Here is a 16,130-nt window from a genome sequence, read left to right as displayed (position 1 = left end):
CAAACCCCATGGCAATCCCCCAGGTGAGCCCACACCACTGCTGGGCAGGGGAGCCCCGTGGACACAGTTGGTACTTACAGCCGCGACAGTGCCTGGTTGTTCTGGAAGAGAAGTTCAGGCAGGGTGTGCAGCTGGTTGCGGTTCAGCCGTCTGCAGAGAAAGAATGAAAGGGTCAGGGTTTGGGGTACAAAGCAATGACCCCATCTGCAGTCCAGCTGGACGCATCAGGCAGAGCTGGGTACTTTGGCTAGCTCAGAGAGGCCAGTGGAGCAGAGCATCCCACCTGGCAAGAACACCCCCATCAACACAGTCCCAGGCAGGGACAACCAAGGGGGCACTAATGGACCTCCTCACAATGCTGTAATTACATGCAGAGAGGACTCCAAGCTGTTAACTGCTGACTGCTGCTTAACTGCACTCTTAACCTGCTGCTCGCTCAGCTCCTCATATTTGCTCCAGCAGCTTGGGATTTTTAAACTGCTGAGCTATTTTACTGAGTACTGGACCAGAACTTACAGCTCCCTTGCTAACACACAGGACATGGCTGATACAGCAAAAGTCATTTCTGTTTAACCTGCTCCTCACTTCAAAAGCATTAGAAAGGACTCTAAGATCTATAGAAACAGAAATAGATGTGCTTCCCAAACTGTAAAATACCACTGCCACGCTGAAGAGAAGCTGTTTGAAGTCAGGCAGCACCGATACATTAGGGTTTAAGGAAAAAAGGAAAGAATGCTCTCTGCAACCAAATCCAGCAGCCCCTTACCAACCTCCCTCCATGACCAGACACTCACAGCCGCTCAAGCTCCTTCATGTCATCGAACGCCCCACGTTCCACCATGCTGATCTGGTTTTCCATCAGCTGCCTGCAGAGAGAAGGGGTCAGCTTTCTGGAAAAGTGGTCCCCAGTGCCCCCATTACTTCTTTTGACCCAGGGCACCTCACTCCCATTATCCCCTCAGCACAACCTAGACTCTTCCCACTCTGTGCCAGCTGGAAATCCAACACACTCAGCCCAACACAATATCCTCCAGCCCTGCTGGCTGAAGCCCACAGAGAGAGGCTGAGTAGTTCCAGCAGCCCTAAGAGGGGCCACAAACCAAGCACAATATCCACCATGGTGGGGACAGTGGGACCCTCATCAGGAACTCACAGGACACGGAGCTGCTTCAGCCCAGCAAAGTCATTCTTGTTGATTCGTGTTATGTTGTTGCCATTGAGCTCCCTGCGGAGAGAAGAGGAAGAAATTAGCAGGAAGCACTCAGGAGGTAGCCAGGCACTGGGCCTCCCCAGTACCTCCCAAAAACGGCAGGCAGGGCCCAAAGGACAGTAGGGGCTGGTGCAATTCTGCAGCCCCTGACCAGGAATGGCCCCTGGCTCCAGAGAGGACCCTCATCCTCAGTGACCAGCAGTGCTGGACACACAGAAGTCTGGCTGGCTGTGGCTGTGTAAGCAGGCATATTTCATGGACCATAAGGCAACAAGAGGCAGGGGCTGTCCGGCTCCTCCCTGTTCCCATTCCTGATGCCCAGGTAGGATGCACGGCGCCTCATTCTGCAAATGCAGCTAACACCTGGTAGGGTCATCCCAAACACACAGAGCTGCTTAGAGAAGGCAGGGGGGGTAACAAGAAACAAACAAAAGTCCCCAGAACAGCAGGATCCAGCTGCAAGTCACTTACATATGTGACACTTACATGATAATGGCTTCTGCCATTATCCTTACATCACAGCCGGTTCAGTGCACAGCCATTTCTCACCTTCTACCTGGAGAATAAGCCACACTCAGGTTTCACCTGCCAAGAGAAGCTTGCACAGGACAAGCTGCTTTGTGGCATCACTCTCTCATTCAAAAGCCCAGGGTGAGTACAGGGACAGGCAATGCAGCCAGAAAGGAGGTTCTGCCACTCCTTGCTCATTCTGCTGGTGGAAATAAGGGGTACCTACACCCCGCCATGGCCTCGGTCCTGCCCAGGCTCTTCTGAGCACCAGGACAGCATGTGTCCCACTGCTGGACACACACGTGGCAGGGCCTCTGCTCCCAGCCAGCTGGTTACATCTTCCCCAGCTCTCCTCAGCCTTGCTCTCCAGCACACTCCTGCTAGGATTATCCTGCTCTAAAATACATCAAGCCAGAAGCTGCAGAGATTTGCACCTCGCATTCAGTTTCACAGTGCCTTTCCGCATTACAGGATGTGATTACTGTAGGAAAAGCAGGACCATCAGCCCTGGGACTCACAGGCTGCAGAGCTGGGGAATCTCTGTGTAGCCCCCTATTGCAGGAGACAGTCTCCCTGACTGGCATCACAAAGCATGGCAGCGTTTGCTTCTTGCCGTAAGGCCAGCCTGCCCACGGCGTGTGCTGGGGATGGAGGATGCCTGCACGAAGGCAGAGCCCAGGGAGGGCTCTCGTGCTGGAGACCCACTGCCTGCACTGAACTCAAACACAAGAGGGAAATATAAACTACAGGAGGAGAAGTCAGTCAAGTGAAGGATGAGCTGCTGGAGCCAGGGAAGGAAAGAGACAGCAGAGTGGCACCACAGAGCAGGTTGGGGCGCTCGGGCAGCACCACGGGGGGGTCTGTAACTTCCTGAGCCCTGACAGCGGGGCCAGGGAGCAGCAATGCCTCACGTCACGCGACTGGCTGAATACACAGTCCATCACCTCCATTCAGAGCCAAAGCTTCCCTCCAGCGGCTTCTGCAGCCGTGCGAGGGGCCGAGGTCAGCAGCGGGCTGGCCCCGGGGCCGCCGAGCAGCGTGTAGGGCCACCGGGTGCAGGCACGGCAGCCGCGCACCCCGGGGTGCTGCCATTGTCCTGCTCAAACGGCTGATAATGGCTAATGAGTTCCAGCTCGCCATTATAGCCCCCTAATTACGGCGCTATTCAGCTCCGCGATTGCCGGGCTCCTGCCATTATCCAGCCGTGTGCGCCTGTGTTGGGAAGGAGGTAGGGAGAGCACCGTTACTAGGACACAGATGAATGCAAGCGGGAATGAATAGAGGTTCCTCAGCCCCGGTGATTAAACTGAAACCCACACTTGGGCTCTGCAGCCCCACGACTCCCGCGGCTTCCAGTATGACCAGCGGGCAGAGAGCCCAGCAGGCTGCCGGTGATGAGCCCCCAAATCAGAAGGATCTGACCCTCTCAGTGGGAGCAAAATGGTCAGTCAGGCTGTAAATCCCAGGCACGAAGCTCTGCGGTGTGTCACGCGTTCTAGGGACATTTGTCAGCACAAAGGGGGTCGTTTGGTATGTGCAGTTGTGTGCCCACTTCCTTCCCACAGCCCTGGGAGTCACCGAAGAGAAGGGAGAAATCACAGCTTCAGGAGTGTTTTTCTCCAAGTGTCCTAAAGGCTCCTTGGTAAAGAAGATTGCCTGGAAGATCCCCAGGGCCACGCTGGAGATGAAGCTGGAGGCAATGGCACCCATTCGAGCTCCTGGTGAGGGAGAGTTCCCAGCAGGACTCCCATGTCACCTTCCTTTAAACATGCCTAGCATTACTCTGGCTGTGTAGCCAGAGTACAATTCCAGAACAGTGCGTTACTGGAAGTTGAGTCATCTCCAGTACTGCAGAGGGATGGAGCAGAGAGGCTTGATTTAGAACTGCCCGACCTGAAAGCCAGGACTTCCACCTGCAAAGCCCCAGGTGGTGCCGTTCTCAGAGCACCAGCATCCCAGAGCCTTAGTCAGAGGCAGAGCACAGGCAAAGCACCATGGAAACATGAAGAAACACCAGAGCCATGGAAGCCATGTACTAGACATGGCCAATCCCTGCACATGCCAAAATCAGGCTCTGCCCTCTCTCCAAGGCATCTGCAGGGACAGCATAGCCCGAAGACTGTAGCAGCAGAAGGCACTGGCAGAACCAGCTACCCTGGGGTCTGCTGCCCATGCAGCCCACCCCAGCCTCTGCTCCCTGCATGCTTGCTGAGCATCCTCGGGGAACTTCAGCAGTGGGGCTGGTGGCAATCCCCAAGTGGGGCTGTTTCTCAGGGCCCCTTGACAGTCCTCTCCCTCAGGGACTGGCTCTGTGTGCTCCCTGACAACTGCTCCCAGCATCCTTCCAAGCCTTTGTTCAGGTAAATGATGGCCTTTGCAACCAAGATGGGAACGAACAGCAGGTAAAGCTTATTTGTAAGGATGCCGAGGCAACACTGCCATTTAACTTCATGACATTTTTTCCCCTCTGAACCCCCTTCAGTTCCTCATGGAGATAAATTACAGTCTGCAGAGCCCAGAAAGCTGGATTCCTGCTGCTCAGCTGCTCACCCACTGCCTCCATGCCCTTTCCTAGTGAAGCAAAACGCTCTGCCCTGCTCCACACAGCAGAGCTTCAATAAGGACTGATGCGTCTGGGGAACTGCCCAGCAGATTGGTTGTATTTCTGGACTGTGACTTGAAAGCAGAAACACAGGGTGTGCTCTTTCCTTGCTAATTCAAAGGATTTAACACCAGAAAGCATCCTCAGATCCATTCAGGCTGCCTTCCTCTGCCCCCCCAGTACCCCAAATCTCACACTGCTGATGGAGAGGCAGCAGATTTTCACTTGCAACCTTCAAGTTTCAGAACCCCCCCTCCCATTTCTCCCTGGGAAGAAGAAAGTCATTAAAACAATCAGTCCCTTTGCTACATTGCTTGTGGATCATCCCACTCCCAGATGGGATGTCTGTGCTGCAGCAGGGTTCGTTAGACTGGATTTGCATAGTCTGGGTTTATATTTGGTTTCTAGCTTTGGATGGCTTATCCATTCCCAGGGGGGCTGATGTGTCTTTTCCCTTTGCAGGGTTTGGAGCTACACTAACTCAGTAACAACCTCAGAGAGCGCAAATGCTGAGAGTTAATTTATTAAATACAGCCAACATGAATGATATTTCCCTGGGCACTGATTTATCAGGAGCGGGAAGGAGCAGACAGCTCCTATCCCTACTCTTTTGCAAAGCATCAGCTATTCAGCACACATGTGACTCCTGTCCTTGTGGCTCAGCTCAGCTCTCCTGCTGAGGCAGGAATCCTAACTGCTCTGCTCCCTGGAATCCCACTTTTAAGAATGCAGAGGAAAAGTCTGTGAGATTAATTCCTGTATTTGCACCCGCCGTCAGCAAAATGTGCCCTGGCCCATCAGGGCCAGCACAGAGCAGGTGCCCACAGCTCTGGGCAGCGACTGCAGGGGCTGGTGAAGAAGGATCAGTGCTCCTATGGTGCCTGCTGCAAGGGCTGCCCCAGCCCTGGTGCCGTGGGGTTGGTATGTGTGTTGGCCATGAGATGTGTCCCTCCCTTGAGAGTCTTCACTGCTCTGCCGTTCCTGCCCGTGCCCCAGAGTGCCGGCCCCCGAGGGCATGGCTCCCCTCCCAGCAGCTCCATAGCCCTCATCCCAGAGCCCTGACCCCAGCTGGAGCTGGCCGTGCCAGATAATAATCAGGGAAGTAGAGAAATGAAGGCTGGAAGGTCACACACCCCAGAGCAGTACCTCTGCCACCCTCCATCAATCCAGGCAGACGCACACGCTGCTCCTTCAAGGACAGGGACTGACACTACCCTGTGTCCCTGCCTCCAGGACCATTAAACTCTGACCTGAACCCCTCCCACAGTGGATGAACCCCATCTCTGCCTGCCCAGGCCACCATGGTGCAGAGATCTGGCTGCTCCCTTGTCTGTGCAGGCCTCTTTCCCAGCCCACTTCCCCGCAGGAATCCCCAGCCCCAAGGGCACAGCTCTTTCTCAGGGCCTCTCTGACTTGCAGGGGCAGGACCCGCTCTGTTTGTGCTCCCATTCCACATCTGAGCCGTTGGTGACTCCCTCCCACCAAACACTTTCCTCGAGTCCCCAGGCAACAGCTTCCTTTCTGTCAGCTCATTCCTCCCTTTCACCAAGCCCACTCTGAAACCTCAGCCCATTCTCCAGCCCTCCTGCATCTCTCCCAGCCTGGTGGCATCTGCAACTGCTGTAAGCAGCTCATGTCCCATCACACGGCTGCTAATGGAAACACGGATGAGGTTTAGACTCCAGACTGACCCCTGAGCTCAGCACTGGGGGACAGAGCAGCTGCAACCTTTCATGCTACACTTTTATTGCATTTTTCAAGTCTTCTCAAGATTTCACCCGGCTGCTTGAATGTAACTTAGCCCCAGCACAGGCTCACTGAGCTGCTCAAACAAGGCAATGTGGGGCAGAGGCCCTTCCCAGCCTTGGGAGAGCTGGTCCCCTCCAGCACCAGCATGACGTTTACCAGCTCTCTAGAGCCCACATGGCCATGGCTGGGTGCTAACTCCATCCCATCCCACCAGGGAATTACAGAGTGTTGCTGCCCACTGCTGAGGGAGGGGACACTGGTCACACACATCCTGGGCTGACCCAGCTGCACAAGGGGCTCAGCACCTTCTTTCCCATCCCATGTTCTGACCAGACCCCTCCAGAAGAGCAAAGGTGCCCCAGGGATTCATGGAAGTCCTTTAGGGGTGTCACAGATAGGGTGAACACCAGGCCAGCACCACCCCTACCAGCTGCCTGCAGGGGCCCAACAAGCAGAGCCGAGAGCAGCTGTGTGTTGTTTGGGCTCATGTCAGAATCACTGCCCTTACCAAAGGGGAGCCCAGCCTCAAGCACAGCGATGGCCCCCAGAGCACAGGAGGCCCTGTAGGCTTTTATGAGGCACTACAGCAGGTTAGCATCACGACAGATCTTTAAGCATTACAAACAGCATCCATCATGCAAGTAACAGTGAGGATCCAGAAGGCTTTCTGTTCTCCTAACTTCTCTCTGGGGTTTTCATGCCACAGCCATTAGCTGCTAGCAGTCAGGGAACGCTTTACACTCACACAGCATTGTGGTGTACCACCTTCAGGTTAAAAATAAATAAATAACCTCCCTGAACCCCGGCAGGAGAGAGAAAAGGCAGCAGGGCATTTCTGTTACACAAATGTGGAAACTGAGACTCAGCCAAGAGAACAGATTTTCCTGGATACCCACAAAATTTGGCTTTTTATGCTGTGCTGAATAGCCTAGTGAGGAGCTGCTCTGCAGCTCCTCTGCTTCCCAGGGCAGGGGAGGCTGCCCAGCCCTCAGGCTTCATCCTGCCGCTCATCAGTTTGAGTTCCACTTTGCATCTCCCCCAGCAAAACCTCTTTGGCTTATCCCTCCTGCAGCTGCTCACACCAGGGATGAGAGGACAAGTGCACCTGAACCACGCAGTTATAGGTGCCTACTCAACCCCAGACCAGACGGATCTCCTGGAGCATCCCATTTGGGATGTAGGGCTTCCTCCAGCCAAGAAATATTCAGGGCTGAGAGCTTGCATCTCTCTCATTCTTGGTGCCCAGGGCTGCTCCTTGGCTGCATTGCTTTAAAAATTAATCTTCCCTTTTTCTGATCTTCCTCCTCTCGCAGCCTCTCTCCCCCATAGGACACTTGCCTCTGCTATTTTGAGCAGCAAGTGCATCCAAAATGCATGCTGGGGAAGCAGACAGTCAGCACAGCCTCAGAGCCCCAATATAGCAGGGAGGTCTGAGATGATTCCTGAGGGGACAGCCCTGGGCCAGCCCCACACCAACACCATGGAGAGGTCCCCTCATCCCACCTCATTTCCTCCTCACTTCCAGCAGTGCCACAACCCCAAGGACTCAGCTATCCTTACTGCTCACATTGCTAATTAGCATCCTGATGCTGTACAGCAGGAAAAACTCTGCTCCACTCACCACTCCTACCACTGCCATCCCTGGCTATCCCTCGAGTGGGGACAGGGGCCAGGTGCTGGAGCTGGCCTTGGAGCTACTCACACTGGAAGCCTGCCAGGGAGCAGTGATCTGGGTCTGACATCCCCTGGGATGAGGCCAGTTGCTAACACACAACTGTGGTTTATACTGCTTTTCAGCAAAACACGCACAGAAACGTCTCCTTGCCTCTCAGGTTTTATGGAAGGTTATTTCAGTAGCAATGAAGAGCAAGAGGATGTGTCCACAGCACTAGGCATCTCTGGAGTGGGCAGGGAACCATGAAGGACTCAGAAGCAAGACAAAGAGAGGATCCCTTGGTTGCCCACATGCACGTCCTGCTCCAGTACTCTCCTCCACCAGTCTGTCAGAGAGCAAATCAGAACAAGGATACAGGAAAAGCCCCTCTTCAGTGGGAGGTCATGGCTTTGTACAACTTTCCCTGGACAGGACAACTTTTCCCTGCTCTTGCCACCCCAAATCCCTTCTGTTCCCCCAGGCTGCATGTTCTGCTGCCCGGTGGGGGTCCCTCATGCACCCTTTGCCTTTTATAGCTGCCTCACTCTTCTGCCAGAGTTTTGATAGGAAACAATGAAGTAGGGGAGAATGAAGCTCCAAGCAAATGCACATCCTGTTAGGAGTCTGTTTCTGTAACTGGACTGTTTCTGTGTGTGCTGCCCTGCACTGGCACCGCGGCCACCATGCCCAGCTCACCCTGGGGCTGCAGGCTCTGGGCAGAGCAGCAACAGCATTTGAAGATGCATGTGAGAGACCCACAATTAAAGCTGGAAACAATTCTCATTCCTTGCTCCCACCTCAGCAGCAAGGAATTGCTGTTAGCACAATGCATCACTCTAGAGAACCAAAGTGGCAGCACATTTAAGGCAAAAATATCTGTTTTAAAGGATGCAATAAAACAGAGCCAGAGAAGGGTTTATAGGGAAGCAATTGCTGTATGGGGTGAGAAGTGGTCACCAGAGGCCAATCTGCCTGGCTTTATTGCCTGTTACTGGTGACTTTTCCCAACCAGGGGACAATAGATCCTCCACTATCAGCCTCCACTTCAGTCAATACAAACACGACATAGTTTTTTAAACTAATATTTTTCCAGCATGCAATTCCATAGAGAGTGAGAACGCAGCGTTACCATGGCAATATATAGACAGCATCTGCCTTGGACGTAGCTGAAGGGAGAAACTGGAATAGAATTGCAAATTTCCTCTGTCCAGGAAGGCTCCCAAGGAAGCCACTGCAGTGGGCTGGGTCAGCCTACCTTCCCAAGCAAGCCTGCATCCTCCCAGTGCCCAGCACTGGCTCTCCTGAGAGCTGAGGGCTGCAGGGCCAGCAAAGCACTGCCCTGGCTGGACAAAGGTCCTCCATCCTGCTCCAGAGCTCTGCAGAGCCTGTGCAGACCCTCTGCAACCAGACTGCACGCTGAGAACTTGCCTGGGCACTTCAGGGAAGGGAGAGGTTGACTTTCACAAGGTGCTTGCTAGGAACAAGCATTGCCTGAAGCCCCTGAAAGGAGAAGCAGCCCAACAACTGGTGTGGAATGCAGGAGTGCTGCTGTGATACACCAGCCTGGCTGCTGCAAGTCATTTTGATTAACTGGTGAGAGGTAGATGCAGGTGAACGGATTAAACATGCTCTGAACAAGAGCTTGCTGCTGGAATTTTGGGAGGGGATGGTTGGTCAGTATGCAAGAGTGCTTCAGGTGCAGTCACCCTGGCATGGTGCTCCCACACCCAAAGGCTGTAGCTCAGCACCCCTTCCCTCCACCAATGCACACAGAGGGATGGCAGGCTGGCTACAGACTGCATGGGGCCCATTTCAGCACGGGTAAACCCCTAAGTTTGGCAACAAGGCAAACAGAAGCCCCATTAAATCCTGAGGCCAGGGACACTGGAAAGGAAAAACCAGAACCAAGAGGGGTGCAGTGATGGGGACCCCCAAACCAAGCTCTGCTGCCTTCCACAGCAGAAGACACAGGGGAAGGGACACAGCACAGCCCACAGTGAGATGGGGGGTGTCCAGCTCATCAGAGAGGGGGCAAAAGGGGCAAGTGGGGAAATTCTCAGCTGTCAGCTGAAAAATTCAATAGCAGTAGAGAGTGCAATGCCATCAGAGTCAATTCATACCATGCAAGCAAAGAGCTGGGCTGGAAGCTGCCATTTAACAATGGCAAATTTGCACTGATCCTGTTGACATGGGGAGAACTATGCACATCCTCAACAGGGCAGTCTGTTCTTCAGAGACACTTTCAAAGGAAGAAAGAAAGAAAAGCAAGCAAATGGGGAAGGGAACAGTGACCTTCTCCCACAACTCTTCTCTGGTGGCTGAGGCCCGAGGGATTCCTGGAAGCAGATAACACCGTAGTGCTGGAGGATTTTCACCCCATCCTGCCTACAAAGCCTTCAGGCCTCTGCTGTGCTTATCAGAGGTGTAGGAAGGAACACAGTGCCCAGAGACTTTGCTGCTTCCCACCTTGCTCAGCCCCAATCCAGTCAGAGGGCAGGTGCATAACCCCCATTTATGTTGGGTTGCAGACTAAAAAGCACTTAGGGAGCAGCAATGTGCTGTGCCCTGGCACAAGGGGAGAGGGGTCCTGCAACCATTACTTGTGGTCCATCCTAAACACATCTGCAGCCCTCACTCTCTACCAACAGCATGGCACCCACCAGGAAGACATCACAGAGCAAACTGAAGCAGAAGACAAGACAATTTTTCCCCAGCTCATGATTCTCCACAGTTGCAGTGACTCTGCAAGGCAAGTAATTCCCTGCTCTTCAAAGGAAAAGGGTGCATTTCAAAAGCAATGGAACAAATACCTCGACTGAGTCCCCACAATGGCAGTGCAGCAGGCATGGCTGCAGCAGCAGTGCTACCCTGTCCAGGGGCTTCATCCATGCCACCATGGGGCTCAGCCAGGTGGGAGTCTGGAGAAAGCCTGGAGGCTCCAAAAACCACACTGGCATGCAACAGGAAAGACATTCATCAGCAGGGACACACCACTGCTCACTGGCACTGTTGGGATGCATGGTGAGGCTGGCATTGCTCATACTGGGCATCTCAGGGCTTGGGAAAAGAGGCACACGGTGGTGGGCACTGGTAAGAGGTTGATGACTTCCCACAGAGAGCTGACCCCTGGAGAGAGGAAGCCCTGAGCACAGACCCTGCTGCAGACTCCCCTGTGGCTGCCTGCTGACCTTACTCCATGGAACACTGACAAGTTGGAGACTGCAAGGTTGCAGCCTGCTTACAGGGAATTGAAACTCACGAGCTGTTTCAGCAGGATTTCACTGCTAGGAGATAGACCTGCTCTGCACAGACACCCTCAAGCACCTGCACGGGTGTGCAAAACAGCAGGAAGTAGTTATCCAGCAGACAACACCCACGAGAGAGCAAGCATGTCTAGCTCAGTCCAGACAGATCAGGCATTGCCAGCTGCATTAAAATCCAGAAAACCCAATGCTGCTGAATGGCAACAGACATGGAAGACCAGGTCAGTGGAGGCAGAATGGGAGGCAGCAAGCACGACCCATCACCAGAGCAGGAGAGATGCCCTGCCAGAACAGCAGTGAGACACCCAAAAAGGGAATCCTCCATTAGCTCACTCCAGCACTGCTTAATTTGAGCTGTGCTGAGCACCTGCCTGGCGGGCAGAGGGGGGAACTCGACGCCAACACCCCCAGGACCCTGCACCCAGGTGCATGGAGAGCTGATGCCAAGGACCCCATTAAGCTCTCCAAGAGGCAGAAAAGGCTAGTGTAGCCTATGCATAAACCTTCCCCCTGCCCTGGGCACAGTGGAAAGGGGAATCCTGTTTCAGACCTCATAAACTTGGTCTATGGGATGGCAGCTCACAGCAGCCTGGTTGCCACACCGGATAATAATCGTTTGTATGAGGATAATTATGGTGGGAAAAAAGAAAACTCCTCTAAAGTGGTATCCTGCAGAGCTCTTGATGCTGCATGCTGGGTGCAGCCCTGGCAGCTGCCAGGCTGTCTGCAGTCCATGCATACAGTCCTCGCCTGTGGGGTCTCTGCCCATCTGCAGGCAAAGGGCACGCTCACACCCCAGGAGCTGCAAGCAGCACAGCACTGGGACAGGAGCACCGTGTGTGGCTGACCTAGAACATATCCTGCAGCTCTGCTGTCCAAGGACACAGCAGCTCAACACTTCCCTGCACTGCAAGGGGGGTGTGGGAGCAGCCTGGTCCCAGAGCCAGACAGCTATTGTGCCACTATGCTCTACTGCAGCTCTTGGGATGGGGCACCTGCTGCTACCGAGGGGACAGGCTGGGGACAGCCCTGCTCTCCTGCCGGGACTGGGTTCCTGCGTGCCAGGAACCTGCTGCCAGCAGCAGGTTGGACACGTTCAGCTCACGCTGCTCTCCCTGGGTGGGGGCCCTCTGCAGCCACAGAAGCCCAGGCAGGCAAACCTGCCCAGCCAGGCACAGCAGCAGAGGCCCCCCTCCTGCTGGGGGAGCTGAGCAGGTAACACGGGCTGCACACAGCCAGCTGGACCGTGACTGTGAGAGAAAAGCTTTCCTTATGGGGGCCCAGCTAACAGAGACAGGGACTCCTCCCAGCACCCCTGAGGACGTGGCAAGGGATTTGATGAACAGTGAGGTGCAGGCACAGGGGACTGGAGGGGATGGGTGATCTGCACAGCTGAAGGCTGGTCACACCGTGGGGGAGTCTCAAGAAGAGCTGGGGCAATGGGAGCTCATCCTAACACGATGTGCAGCACTCCCAGGAGAGCTTCCTGGGGACAAAGGGGTACTCAGCACAGGTAGGGGCTTGGGGTGACAGGAGCCCTCAAAGAACCCCTGTGGCTGTGTAGCTGCCCTGTGACAAGTCACTGGAGGGGTGGCCACACACCTGCCGGGGGTGCCATGGGGCTCGCGGACCCACATGCACAGCCCAAACACCGCCCCGGAGCAGCCCACTCCCTCGGGCTCTGCTCTAATCCCAAACCCGCTCCACATACTTGCACAAAGACTAGCACAATTCCCGCGAATTCCCGCACATGCCGGACCCCTTGCACGACTCTCACACAGAGAAAGGGTTACACACACACCCCGCTCTCCACCTCGAAGGACTACTGCACCCCCCTCAGGACGGGGGTGATGCATTTAAACTCACCTAACAAGCCCCTGCACACGTATCCCCTGGACGGGAATTTACAGACAACACAACCCCCGGGCGTAGCGGGACACCGCACATCACCCACCCCACGGGGTTCTTGCACACGCACCTTTTGGGCGGACGACCGTGGCCCCAGGGGCGTTTGCACACGTACTGCCCTTGACGGACGCGGCGGGCACTCGCACACGCACCCCCGCCACGGACAGCCTCCTCCACACGCATCCCGGACGGGCTCCCGCACACACTCCTGACAGGCTCCTGAGCGCGTTCCGCACGCCCCGCGGGCTTCTCGCCCCCGCTGCCCCGCGGGGCACTCGCTCCCCACGCGTTTTTGGACACACACCCTCGGACAACCCCCGGCCCCGGCTCCCCGCCGGGCTCCCGCACCCCCGTCGCCGCACGCCCAGCGGCGGCGGACAAAGCCCGGCGGTACTCACAGGCGCTCGGTGCCGCGGGGGATGCTCCGGGGCACGGCGCGCAGGGCCGAGCCGTGGCAGTCCACCGTGGTGCCGCTGCAGGCGCACAGCGGCGGGCAGGCGGCGGCGCGGCCCCGGCACAGCGCGGCGCACGCCAGCAGCCAGGCGGCGGCCCGCAGCCCCGCCGGGACCCCCGCCGGCCGCCCGGGGGTCGGGGCCGCCATGGCAGCGGGCAGTGGGGTCAGGCGGTGCGGCCGCTGAGCATCACCGGGGAGCGGAGCGGGGCTGGGCTCGACGCGGCGCGGCTCAGCTGCGGGGCGAAAGCCCCGTCGGCGCACACCCGCCCACCCTCACTGCCGCCCCATCCCGCAGCCCAGGCTCAGCCCCCGAGCTGGCTCCTCCCTCCCGCCCTGCCCGCCCCGACGGGCCCCCCTCCCCCGCCACCGCCCGCGCCCCTCCCCGAGCCCCCGGTACCGGCGGTGCCGGAGGGAGCAGCTGTCCCGGCCCGGCTGGGCTCGGGCACCCCGGCCTCCGGAGCCGTCGGGGCTCTGCACCGCCCCGACCGTGCGGAAGGTGGGCTTCGGATCGCTCCCGCCACCCCGGACTGCGGGATGGGTTCGCGGAGCACCCGACTTCTCCTGGAGAGGCTGCGGCACCCCAGGGAGAAACAGCCTGCGAGCCAGGCGGCAGCAGGCAGAGCATTCCCACCTCTCCTCGGGGGTGCCAAAAGCTTTCTCACCTCCTGATGAACTTAAGGGAGTCTGAAACCCCATCCCATCATCCACAGGGTCCAGGTGAGGCACGGGGGGCTAGCAGCCCGCGGGGACCCCACGACAGGCTGGCTCTGGTCAGCCGGGATGGTGCCCGGCCGTGAGTGGGAACCCTGCAGCTCAGCGAGCACAGGGGACTTGGGTGGCAGCTCTGCTGTGCACTTTGCCCCGCAAACAAACAGCAAAATGTGAAGTCCTGGCTGTGGCATTAGCTATGTTCTTTTCCATTCCAGAGGAACAGCTTTAAAAATAAAGTAACCAAAATGCCTTTTTGGCTGACCTACAAGGAAGAACAAGGCAAAGTACACCTATTTCAATGTTAAAGGAAGTAAAGCAAAGAAATCTTGTAAGTTTGGCCAAAAACAGTTGACATCTCAGAAATGCAAATGTTGCATTGCATTCAAACATTTTATTGCCTTCCAGTTTTTTCCCCCAGGATCTGAAAATGCAAGGCAGGAGGGTGTAACCAGGAGGGCTGGTCACCTGTTTTATTAATGACATTTGAAACACTTGTAACCCCATGGCTCCACATGCTGAGTCCTTAAAAAAACAGGTATTTTGATGTACCCAGCACAGCCTTAGCACCTGGCAGCAGCTGCTACAAATGTTCTCCTCAGAGAGGAAATCCATAGGAGGAGGGGAGGTGGGAGCCTGTTGCCACAGTGGGAGGGTGGTGTGTGAGCTCTCACTGGACACCCCAGTGCAACAGGTCATGGTGGATATTTGCAGGGATGGTGGCAGATCCCAGGGCCCGAAGTGCCTCTTAAATCAATGCCCTCTGCACATGGAGCTCCACAATCAGGGCAAGAGTCTGCCTGGGGTACTGCTTCAGCGAGGGTCACCTCACACACACAGAGTTGCACCAGCTTGGCCCAGATCAGCAGCTCTTTTCCATCCCGAATGCCGGCTCCCATCATCTGTCTGCATTTTCGTGACATCTCCTTCCTCTGGCCCCAGTCCCAGGAGGAAGCTGTGCCTGAGATGGATGAAAGGGGTTTGTTCCTCGTTGCTACCCAGCAGCCCTGACAGCAAGGAAGATGAGCTGCTTCCCAGGACTCTGGGAGCCGACCCCTTGCTGGCATAGCTTCTGCAGAGGTGGCCCTGCAGCCTGTCCTGGGGCTCCCAGGGAGACCCTGGTGGCAATAGCACCTGAAGGGATCTGAAATGTAGACTTTGGCTGAATTTTGCGGGGTGAAGGTTGTTTCAGAATGGCTTGGTGTCTCCCAAAGGCTGCTATCAGTGTGATGCTTGTGATCACCCTCCCTCACAAACTCCCCTTCACCCCTTGGCTGGCAGAGCAGAACCGGGTCTTCCTAACCTGCCCTTAACCTCTGGTGCTGGCAGGAAGGCAGGAGGGAGCGAGGGATCTTGTTTCCTCCTCTGTTTTTTTGCAGCACTTGCCTCAGGCAAATCCTTGTGATCTGCACAAAAAGCAAGCTCCCTCCATCTCTGTGTCCAGCTGCAGCAACACCCAGTCACACCAGGCTGTAAGCTGGCAAAGGGAGTAGCCTGGAGCCCACCATCACCTGTCCTGGTTCCAGTGGGAGTACAGGACTGGGAAGCTGCAAACTCCATTTCAGCCTGACATCCACATTTTCTCCTGTAGGTACCTCAGCTCCTGCTGTTCTCTGTGAGCTTTTTGCCTCTGCCTGCCACGCTTCCGTCCTGGTGCCCCAGCACCATGGTGCATCCCACTGAGCTGCGCTGCCAGCTGTGGCCAACCCCTCAGCATCTGCTCCAGCTGCAAAAGCAACACCCTTCCAGGGCTGCCAACACAACAAGGGCTGGGTGAGCCAGGACAGCGGTGTGGGGGAATAGGCTGTGTTCCAAGACCCTCCTCCCACACCTCAGCCCCTGGAGCATTTGGGTGATCCCAAGTCACCCAGGCACCCTGATGGGGTGGGCCTCAGAGAGCAACGGCTGCCTGGGAAAATCCCAGGGTTCCTCTGAATATGGATGAGGAGCAGGGAGAAAAATAAACCCCAAACTTCTTTATCAGGGGAGGCCTGGTCCTGCCGTCTGCCACTGGGATTTGGGCCAAACTGCTTGATAGAGAGAGAGACCATCTGGATTGTCTGATGGGCTCT

The 16,130-nt window shown here is 56.0% G+C and overlaps 1 protein-coding gene across 1 annotated transcript in view; it reads right to left on the bottom strand.

Annotated features, from left to right (window-relative positions):
- The window catches only part of SLIT1 (slit guidance ligand 1), a 58,475-nt gene extending 45,412 nt beyond the window's left edge, over nt 1-13,063 (bottom strand). The window contains exons 1-4 of the mRNA XM_058841949.1: nt 12,967-13,063; nt 1,154-1,225; nt 795-866; nt 79-150 (exon numbers count right to left, since the gene is read on the bottom strand). Of these exons, the coding sequence (XP_058697932.1) occupies nt 79-150; nt 795-859 (137 nt within the window). The 5' untranslated portion in view covers nt 860-866; nt 1,154-1,225; nt 12,967-13,063. The remainder of the gene's footprint in view (nt 1-78; nt 151-794; nt 867-1,153; nt 1,226-12,966) is intronic.
- Nucleotides 13,064-16,130: the final 3,067 nt, after the last annotated feature.

The sequence above is a fragment of the Poecile atricapillus genome, chromosome 6 (genome assembly GCF_030490865.1).
Source record: "Poecile atricapillus isolate bPoeAtr1 chromosome 6, bPoeAtr1.hap1, whole genome shotgun sequence".
Lineage (NCBI taxonomy): Eukaryota > Metazoa > Chordata > Aves > Passeriformes > Paridae > Poecile > Poecile atricapillus.
The sequence above is the reverse complement of the archived record's forward strand: the minus strand, read 5'-3'. Positions and strand labels throughout refer to the sequence as shown.